The 10,653-nt window shown below is 41.8% G+C and overlaps 2 protein-coding genes across 2 annotated transcripts; both read right to left on the bottom strand.

Moving 5' to 3' along the window:
- Positions 1–3,366: 3,366 nt before the first annotated feature.
- LOC6530753 lies at positions 3,367–4,325 on the bottom strand. The gene is made up of 2 exons (XM_002091607.4): positions 4,205–4,325; positions 3,367–4,050 (listed from the first exon to the last, which is right to left on the bottom strand). Exons 1-2 carry the CDS (start codon positions 4,275–4,277, stop codon positions 3,449–3,451), a joined length of 675 nt encoding a protein of 224 aa, XP_002091643.1. The 5' UTR covers positions 4,278–4,325; the 3' UTR covers positions 3,367–3,448.
- A 373-nt stretch (positions 4,326–4,698) lies between these two features.
- On the bottom strand, positions 4,699–5,192 carry LOC6530754. The gene is made up of 2 exons (XM_002091608.3): positions 5,040–5,192; positions 4,699–4,985 (listed from the first exon to the last, which is right to left on the bottom strand). Exons 1-2 carry the CDS (start codon positions 5,116–5,118, stop codon positions 4,699–4,701), a joined length of 366 nt encoding a protein of 121 aa, XP_002091644.3. The 5' UTR covers positions 5,119–5,192.
- Between the last annotated feature and the right edge of the window lie 5,461 nt (positions 5,193–10,653).

A 10,653-nucleotide genomic window follows, 5' to 3' on the forward strand; every position in this document is an offset into this window, starting at 1 on the left:
CAATTGGATTTGGATTCGGATATGAATCCGGGTTCGGGTTTGGAATGGAAGGAGGCTAAGTTGCCAGCTGAGGGTGGGCAAACAAATCAAAAATCTATTAAGACGTGCGATGCGGCACATTCAGGCTCAACAAATGTCCTTGTGGTCACGTGTCACCGCGGAGTTGCAATCGTGCACGCAAAGAAATTAATAGGCATTTTGTCAAACAATAAAGCTACTAATTTGTACTATTTGCTAAAACAAAATCATTCAGTTAATCATCAAGAAGTCTGTAAAACTACTCTCCAGATATCCTTAAAAAGTATAGATCACATCCAGATAATTATAATTAGGATAAAGCTACCAATTTGTACTATTTGCTAAAACAAAATCATTCAGTTAATCATCAAGAAGTCTGTAAAACTACTCTCCAGATATCCTTAAAAAGTATAGATCACATCCAGATAATTATAATTAGGATAAAGCTACTAATTTGTACTATTTGCTAAAACAAAATCATTCAGTTAATCATCAAGAAATCTGTAAAACTACTCTCCAGATATCCTTAAAAAGTATAGATCACATCCAGGTAATTATAATTAGGATATAATTGATATATATCCTTGGCACCTAAAGTAATGCAAGCTATAACTAACTATTACTGTAATCTTCGATCATTTTTAATACGGTATCGTTTTCTTGAAGTGTTTACACATATCTCAACGCCCTTTGACAACGAACCAAAAGAGGCGAGACCTTCATTTTCGTGGCAGATATGGGGTTGCGGCTGGTTTCCTGTTGAAACTGGAACTGGAACTGGATATGGATATGGATCGGGAGGTGGAGCTGGAGGTGGAGCTGGAGCTGGAGACGGCTTCATTAGGAGTGCAGCGTCGGAAGAGCTGACCCCTTGGAGGGCAGGATGGGCGAAAGGGATGGGACGGAATGGGATGGGAGATACAAGGGTGGCAAGTGCCATTAATTGAAATGCCAAGCAACAGCTCGTTGGGGCAACGAGGCATGACCAAATTACAGCCGCACACACACACGCGTGCTCGTCACTCCGCTGCGGTCCTTCAACTTGTTTATACTTTCGAGATGGTTTTGATTTTGGCAGTGGGTGTGGCTATCATACGCGCCCAACTTCCTCCTTGGGGGAAAACCTATAAAACAAAGGAAACCAAGGCACGGAAAACAAATGGCGAAAAAACAAAAGGGAAAAGAATGAAATGAGCGGCTGTGCAATAAAAATCAAACCCGCATAATTTAACACAAGTGCGCGCACTCTGAACAGCTGACTCTCTCGTCCACCGGGGAGCACCACCCACTTTGGGTGACTTTTGAGGGAGGTGTGGTGGGTGGTGGTGCTGGATAAAAAAAAAGCGTGCGTGTGCGAATGACACTCAGGAAAACATCTCAATTATTTGTTGACTCTGGCACACCGCGCCCACACCACGCCAATTTTATTATCAGCCCCACAGCATCGGCATTAACATTTAAAACAATTTTCAATGTTGTAAAAACGCAAGTGCGGCACTGGTGGATGCCTTCGAAGGACGGCTAGCATTTACTATTTGTATAGCCGCCTTCACGATTCACACGCCTGCATACTTAATGCCAGCAACAACCACTAGGGTCGACCTCTGACCCCCCAACTCCCCATTACATGGTATAGAAAATCACTGGGGGTGCTACCAACTAAGCCACACAACAGTTTCTCTTATCGCTCAAATGTCATCGACTGTCGGCTTTCGCTTTTGCTTTCGTTTTTGCTTTTGCTTTGACTTCAGTTTTTCGGCTTTTGGAAAAGCACGCCTCTGGCCATTTTCCCACCCCTCCATCGCCACCACCATGCCACCAACAGCCGAAAAGGGCGTTCATTTGTGAAATTCTAGCCATGCCCAGGGGCGGCACTTGCGGCATTTAGTTAGTAATTTAGCGCATTTAGTACGCAATTCCAGCTAGAGGATTTCTAGGGGAGCAACTGCCCTTCTGGGGTCACGGCCTCGGTCATTAGGCTGGCTTTCTCTGCGATACTAAAGTGCACAATAATTGTAGTTTGCTGCTGATTCGTTCATGAATATACAAACACACAGTGGTGTTTCCAAGCTGCAGAATTTTACGTTGAATTCAGATTTATAAATACAGATATACTTTACATTACCATAAAAGTTAAGTCACAATTATAAGGTTTAGATGTCAATTTATAATCACTAAAATATTATTAAAGAATGTAATGTAATTTAAATATTCCATGATGAAAGCTTAAATTGCATTCATCACCACGCACATCTAAAACGAAGTTCGACTTTTTCCCTAATATTTATTTTTTCTTCTGACTGCAGTTCTTCTTATAGATGTTCTACTGTTCCTAGCATATGTACGCACAGAGATTGTCTGAATGGTCTTTTAAAGGGGCAGAGATATGGTAATTTGAGTTTGATTTTCTTCGAGAAATAGTTTGCGACTGGCAGACACACTCGCCACACTTTAATCACTGAGCCACTTTTCCAGGCCATGACAGAACTTCTACGCATTTGCATAAATAATAAATGGTCCCTAATGCAATTCCTGCCTAGGCACTGACAGACACATCCTCCAGGACCAAGGATCAGACAATAACATAAACACTGCAATTTACTCGCCCTAAAAGAAGATTCAAAGTTAATAGTTCGCTGGAGGAAGTCCGGCGTTTGAGGTCCTTTATCCACATAAATTTCGCATCCAAATCAATAGGTAAAGTGGCGGGGGGCGAAGGGAGGGGGACGGGTCACAGGGGAGGCCGTTGACATTGGCCAGTGTTAAAGTTAATAAATTGTGGCCAAGCAGGATTTATGTGGCCGGGCGGCTGCCCTCGACGTCAATGACATTTCAATGTTTACATAAGGACCAAGGGCGTTGGGAAGGGGGTAAAGGGACGGGAAGGGGAAAGGGGGGACCTGGAGTGGGTGTGGCAGGCTGCGTGCCTTTCTGTTTGTATTAATAACCATTCTGCCACCGCGATATGCGTGACACAGCAAATGGGTGCACCAAGAAAAACACACATGTACGTTTTTTATGTTCACACAACAGAAAGAAAATTCCTTATCAGAGGTAAGAAAACTTAGGGATATACAACGAAATAAGTTAATTTAGGCACTGATAAGCTTAAGATGAAAATAAGCCATTAACCCCCATCTGCGCATCCATGTAAGCCCCATTTTCTCTCAGTGCCTGCGTGTGTGTCACATATGAATGCTTGCTTCTCGTCAGCGACTTCACGTTCCCTGTAAAATGTTTTCGGGCAAAAACCCAGAGTGCATGTCAGCAAATCATAAATGTGTCAATCCACAATATTCCCCAAGTCATTCGGCCATTAATGAAGGCAGCCCACCCAGGCCCATGGAATGCGGAACAATTAAAATTTAATAAACTAATCGAAATCAATAAATAAGTTAGCTTAAAGTAAGGTCTAGCCTAGGGCTATGCCCTATGCCCTATGCCTGCGGTACTTTCTCAGGGTCTGCCGATGGTGTTCCGGATATACAGATCTCAAGGTTCCGGGACGAATGCGCAGCTGACGCCTGCGACGGGATCCCTCCTTGCTTAGGACAATGCAGGTGAGGCCATTGGAAGCCGAGGTGGTAGTGGGGGTAGTCATCGTACCAGTGTTAGTGTTAGTGTCTGTGCCAGTTCCAGTTCCAGTGTCAGTGTCGCCACTACCAGTTTGCCTCCACTCGCCATTAGCTTCTGCGTCATCATCGTAGCCATTACTCCTGCCGTTAATGATCTCCCCGTCGGCACTGCGACTATTGAAACAGATCTCCTGGGCGGTTCCACTGCTGCTTGAGGTCGATGAAGAGGCAGTGGAGTTCAGCAGACTGGTGATGTAATCAATGGTCACGTTCGAGGTGACCACATCGAACAGAATCGAGCCACCAATGCCCTTTGTGATGCCCAGGGCGAAACCACTGAGTCCAGTCAAAGCCGATGCCACTGATCGGCCAGCTGCAGAATCCTCATCGAATCCGGATTCCCTAAGAGCCCTTCTCAGTTCCCGTCCAGTCAGTGGACGCAGAGCAAGGCGACGAGCTAAAAATCCAGAGCATGATATGGTTTTTTACCTTCTATTAACATTACGTTTTATTCGTTGTACTTATCGACTTTAAGTATCTTTATTAGTTTGTTACTAAATTCCAGAGTTAATAAGTAGGTATATTCAAACAGAACCACTTTCACCACTCACCCTCTAAGCCGACAGTAAGGCAGGCTATAAGGATGGCGAGCAGGCCAAAGGTCAAGTTCCCAAACGACTTCATCTTTTCGACGATCTTTCGCGTAATCGCGTAGAAATCCAACTGAAACAGCCGACGGGTTATGCTTCACTTTTATCTGTGACGAGAAGCCAAAGAAAGTTTCTTCGAGCTTTGCATATGCAAATTCCCCCAAATTCCGCAGAAAATAAAACCATTTGACCCTTGACAGCGCCACGACCCCAAAACAGGTTTTAGGCAGATCCATTAAACAGAATGAGTTTGAAAAGGGCTTGTGTCGCAGACAATATGGTGATCGAAAAAGAGTTATAAAAAATAAAATGGCACAATGAAACTAAAAGTGTTTGCAAACAAAAAAAATATAAATTTCAGACTAGTTTTGATTATTCAAACTTAAAAGGCAAAAAAAGGCAATTTATAAAAGATATTTCTTCTTTATTTCTGTTTCTATTTATATTTTATTATATTAGTTTGCGTTATTTGCATAGTAAACTAGGCAGGTTATATCCGAATTAGAGCTGCCAGTGTTGAAGCAGACTTCCCTAAAGGAACCACTGTTTGAGGATGTATTGGTATCCTCCGGTTCGGTGATATTGGCCGTAATGACATCGTAGATGAAGACCCCAGTGAGGGCCTTTCCCAAGCCCAGGACAAATCCAGTGAGGCCACTGGCCACCGATCGCCCCTTGGCAACCGGGTGCTCCAGTGCTCGAAGCTCTGCTGATTCCAGGGGTCTTAGTGTCACCTGTTTGGCTGCATAGAAATTCATTAGGTAATGGACTACGTATGTATGTTCATCATAAATACCCAAGGCACTGGCACTATGATGCAAAAGTACAATCAGGGCCACTAAGAGCAACCTCGTCCACCTGTGGCTGCTGCTCATCTCGCTCCAGGTAACTTGAGTTGGTCTGACCTCAGCATTGATTTATATTTATGCCCGGGCCAAGTCTTTAGAACTCATTTGCATAAACACTAATCACTAATCACTGACATGAGGCCAGGCAATCAGTCATTTCAGTTGTACCCACATGCTTATGCCTCGATACACCCATCGGCTGGCTGATTTCTTTATTTTTTTCTGCTAATCAGGCACTTTCACTTTGCTTGATATGAATATGAATATGGATGTGAATGTGGAACCCTGGCAAATGAGCGACAAATGAGCAAAGAAAGCAAACTGGATGGCAGGTCGCCGTGATTCGAGTTCCGTCAAAGGTGAACAAAAGGTGAAACAACAACAGAGGTTCTCGTGACCATCTGACCTGCCAGTCGAATCGTGTCACAGGGTGCTCTCTTACTATGTTATGTAAGCCAGTAGATGACTTTGTTTCTCATTAGAACTCAGATTTTGTGTTTAAACTGAGGCTGAAGCTGTGAAAGTACCCTATTTATGGGATTTTTATGATAGATTTACATTCAGTATATTAAAATATTTATAAAGTGTAATAATTTGTCATTTAAATATACAAATTATATTAAATATTTGCTTAAATTTTGATTTATTTGTATAATAATTTATTATGCTATAAAAATTATGAGCTAAGGTATCTCACGAATCGAGTTCCACCACTGAACTTGCATTTTGCGTGCCTTTCCTGTGTGGACCATAAATTCAGATTTGGTGGCTCAGCGGAAGTATTAAGCTGATTTTATGGCTTACAACTGCATACTTAAATCTGTTTCCAGGCCAACTCAGATTCGGATTTCGCATCCTGGGATGGTGGAGGGGCAGGGAGTGTTGTCTATCCCATTTGGCAAGCGATACGCAGCCGGTCCCCGGGTGCACTTTTATTTGCCACGTACAACTTGTGAATGGCCAGGCAAAGTGGGGCATAAAAAGTTTTAGTTGCAGCTTTGTCAGACATTTGCTTTTTCAAATGGCTTTAAGCTGACATCTGCCAATTGTGTGGCAAGTTTGTGGCTGCGTCCCTTTATGTTGGGTTTGGCTGGGAGTTTAGCTTCCTAAGATAATATAATGCTACTGCACTCGTTCACTCTCCACCGAACGAACAGCTGCTGCAGGGCAACAAGTGAAATGCAAGCGGTGAATGTCAAGCTGTCTGCGCACGCGAACAATGCCGCATCACCACCGTCATTAGCATCATTTTTAGGGCCGCCACCCCATGTAGTTGTAGTACGCAGTGGTGGCATGGTGATATGGTGGCAGTGCCACACAGAATCCACTCCCGTTTGGGGCACGCCCGATTATTCCTGATTTACGCCCTGACGGAGCGGCCGTTGCGCATAACATCATTTGCAGCTCATTAATCAGTTCTGACGCACGTCGGGCTCCGGCTGCAAAGTCGTCATGTGGCAAGGAGCTGATACGTTCCACCCGGTCGCCCTGGAACGTGCAACCAAATCGGATTGCCTGCCCTGAAGGCATCTCTTTGGGAACGGAGCGCCGTTCGCCTGAAATTAGAAAATGAAATGAAAATGTTGTAATTATTTGAAATTAGAAACCAGGCGGTTTCTATAATAATTACAACATTTTCATATAAAGCCTCCAATTAATATTTTAATACGGATTAGTTGCTAAATACTTAAATAAATATTCATTTTCACTAATTTTGAAAACAGCCGGTTTCATTTGATGTATATTATTATTTTCCAATGAAATTAATTTGATATTATTAGAGCCGCAAAACTATGTGAAATGGAGACTATCATTTTTAATTAAACAATAAAATCATGTGTTTTTTTACTGCAAATAGCAGTTGATTTGATTGTATTAGTTTAGAAAGTTGGCTTTAAAAATAGGTAACAAATATTTCAGCATTTCATTTAATTTACCATGATTAAATTCTTCCATGGTATATATAAATAGTTGATATATTGCAATCACATATATGTTAATTAAGTAAATATTTTTTTCTCTGTACTTTTTTTAGTCATACAGGCTAAGTCGACGGCCTGGTAAAAATATTTTGAATTTTGCGAGCTAATAAACCGAAGTCGAGCCGCCCCTCAGGAATGGAATATAAGAAAATGGAATGCGGGGCATCTGTGCAACTTTGCGGCGTTGCAGATTCACTCGGAGAGGTGAGAAGCTGCAACACAATGAGTGGGCACCATAATTTCAACGCTTTTCGCTGGTTTTATGTGGCATGGCTGAGTGGATTTTATGCTGTGCAGCAAGCAGTTCGACCGCCTCAAATGAACATGCAGCCTGAAAAAAGGTGGAAAGATGGGCCACGGATTGCGGGCGAAAGGAAGAGGCGCATATCTCAGCAGCTGCGCGAGATAAAGCAGCCGCGATGATAACCCTTGACTATAAAAATAAATATATTATGTATATATACTTATATTTCAACGTATTACGTTCGCATAAACTTTATGCATAACACCATTTATAAAGGCGTCAGGAAAGGAGTGCACTTATTCCAGGGCCATTTGCTCGTTAACATTAAACGTCGCTGTGCAGGACAATCAAGGAACAACAAGCAACAAGGAGCAACAAGGAGGAGCAAGGACATCCGGAAACTTACACGTTATCACTGCTCCTCGATGGGCGGACATTCGAGCGATGGGGCCAAATGGGTCGCCGCTTAAGGATGCTCGATATATCCAATCAATGCAGGCCCATTGGCGCCGTTATGGCCAAATACGGTTATAAGTTGCATCAAAAGTTGATGGCTCCATTGTGATGCCGCTGCTTTATTTACGATGCGATTTATGGCCGCTTCTCAAAAGGGGCAAAGCCCCAACCTCCAAGCCCCGCCCACTTTTCTTAACTGGGGGTCAGTGTCTAATTGTGAGAACAAGAACATTCGTGGTGCTGAACGTTAGTTAGCTTACCGCCATAAATCATTCTTTATTTCACTCACGCACACCATCACACCAGCCAGTTCACAATGAATGGGCCAGGACATTAGCACCTTCTTGGCCAGCAAATCAAGTCCTTTCGGTGTGTGCGCGTGTGTGTGTGTGTGTGTGTGCGTGGGCAGTAATTAATTATGGTGTTATTTAATTTAATTGTGAGTGGCATTAGGACCCACTCAGTCGAGCAAGTGCCTACAAATCGCTACGTCGTCATGCCAACTCGCCTGCCACCTTTTAAACTGATAGCAAACTCGGTGTCCGTCTGGAAATTAAATACTGGGAATCACTACAGCTTTCAAAATAATGCAAAACCACAAAATGAGTTGGACTTCTTATGAAAATAAATTTAAATTAGGTAAGCAATGCTGGGAAAAATATATTTGTATCTATACTAAGCATGAAAACCAAAAAATATTTAACTGCCGTTGGGTAAAACAGAATTTTTCGCAACACCTCATCGTATACATTTTTAACACATCCTACAATACAAATTTGATTTGACTCATTTATTGCCCTCAATCAAGGGAAAGGTTGTCCTTTCTGTTGTTGTCGATTTTGCCCTTTGGAGTGTCAAACCCGAAATTTTGACGGGGGTCATGTGGAAAACTGACTGGGAATTTTCTATTTTTTCTATTTTCGCTTCTGTAAAAGCCATTCCACTCCAGATATGTTGGCATTTTAAATTAGCGTTAATTGAATCCATATGGGCGGAGATTTGATTTCCCTTTTTGTGACTCGGTGGTGGTGTTGTTTTACTTTTGGACACTTCGGTGAGTCAATCAGGCGCTCCATCAGTCAGTCAACCAGCTGTCAAGATTCAAGTGTGTGAGTGTGTGTGTGTGGGAGTGCAAAGGATCTCGCTCCTGACAAGGACAAATGGCCAGAAAAGTGGGAAAAAGGGGGAAAAGCCTTAAAGTTACTGGACCACGGCCCTTGATCCAAGTCAATTTAATTCAATTGGATGCGATTGGATTTGGTAATTGCTGTTCTCAATGCAAATGTGGCTGCATATGTTACTGTCGATGCACTGAGCCGAACGGCGATAAATAATATATACAAATTGCAAAAAAAAACCGAACTAATTACTGGGAAATACTCTAGCCAGTGATGCAAGGACTGCGCCGACTGATGAATATATGTAGTTTATAGTACAGATTTTGATCGCATTTAAGTATGCAGAGTATTCAGAGCATCATTTGGCATTTGATGATGCATTTCATTTATACGATTTATTTCCTAGTTAAGCCGCCCAGAGGTTAATCAGCCAGAAAATCAACAGTTGCGCATAAATAATTCTGTGTTCGAATTTATTTATGTACCATATGTAATGTATGTATATGTATGTGTCCCTGTGCGCTGAACCACAAATGTGCAGCAAACAATTTATTAACTGACTCCATGCCGTTTGGTTGTCATTTGCAACCATTTGACGTTTTTCCATCCGGCCACTGCCTAATTAATTTTACACTTCTTCCCCAACGAATTGTCCCTTGGCGACTGGGCGACTGGCGACTTTTCTTTCGGGAATTTCATAAATATTTAATGCAAAATAATTAAGAGAAGTGAGAGTGAACGGACGCGAAGGCGATGATTGATTGCCACCTGCTACCGTTTGGACAATCATAAAATTTCCGTTAATCAAGTTTTATTAATTAAAGGCAACAAAATGCCCACCTGCATCTTCTGGCCCACATCTCGGTTAATTTCACCTTCCTGCGAAAGCTGTAAATCATGCCACACATATACATCAACGAACTGGACCAGTTCGAAGGGTTGAGCTCTGTCACCGGGCATTAACAACTTTTACCAGCTTGGCCATAATCCCATGGATTATGGCATTTAATCTGACAGCTTTTCCACCCGTTTCTCTCATGTTTCAGAAATTAAATTACTCGTGTTACAGCAGAACACCAAAATTTTTACATATTTATAAAACTACCAACTGGCTGCAACCTCAAATCAAGTGCAACATTTGTTCGTCAATTGAATATGTTAGAAATGTTTTTCCCTTGTTATGTGGTAACTAATTGTGGAAACTCCTGTGCCACTAAATGGTTGCAAATGTATTCAACTCAACTCAATGGACTACTCATTTTCAAAGAGTGCAAAACAGAAATATTAACTTCCTTTCTATTAAACGATTGTTTTGTTTACCGAGTCCACCAAAAACACAACTCACATTTATTTGTAAATTGGGAAAGCACTTGTCAAAAGCTATCACAAAAGTAATTAAGTTAATTACTGAATTGCTTTAATGGCTGCCAGTCTTTTATGAAAATAACAAATCCTAAATATTCTTCATTGGCTTATTGTGTGTAGGGTATAAAAATGTTTGGAAATTCGTCATAAAAATAATTTTATTTGAGCGGTTAAATTTGTTTGCCTTCAATAAAAGTATGTATAAGTCTTAATAAAACCAAATTGTTATACTCGAATTCTTCTTTTTCATTAAATTTGTTTACTGATTTTCTTTAAGTGCACTTCTCTACCCTAAAGCTTGAGTTGCTTGGATTTTTGGAGTAGGTTATCTTGTGGATAATATCTGAGCCCCTCGGAAATGTAATAGTCATTAGTTCTGCTTGAAAAACTGAATGCG

This window comes from Drosophila yakuba, chromosome 2R (assembly GCF_016746365.2).
Source record: "Drosophila yakuba strain Tai18E2 chromosome 2R, Prin_Dyak_Tai18E2_2.1, whole genome shotgun sequence".
NCBI lineage: Eukaryota > Metazoa > Arthropoda > Insecta > Diptera > Drosophilidae > Drosophila > Drosophila yakuba.

What these genes read in the sequence shown, in the direction of transcription:
- LOC6530753 (XM_002091607.4), bottom strand. Translation starts at nt 4,277, where the DNA reads ATGAAGTCGTTTGGGAACTTGACCTTTGGCCTGCTCGCCATCCTTATA. An exon ending in CCTTACTGTCGGCTTAGAGG is followed by an intron (nt 4,051 to 4,204) that starts GTGAGTGGTGAA and finishes CTGGATTTTTAG; the next exon opens with CTCGTCGCCTTGCTCTGCGT.
- LOC6530754 (XM_002091608.3), bottom strand. Translation starts at nt 5,118, where the DNA reads ATGAGCAGCAGCCACAGGTGGACGAGGTTGCTCTTAGTGGCCCTGATT. An exon ending in TCATAGTGCCAGTGCCTTGG is followed by an intron (nt 4,986 to 5,039) that starts GTATTTATGATG and finishes ATTTCTATGCAG; the next exon opens with CCAAACAGGTGACACTAAGA.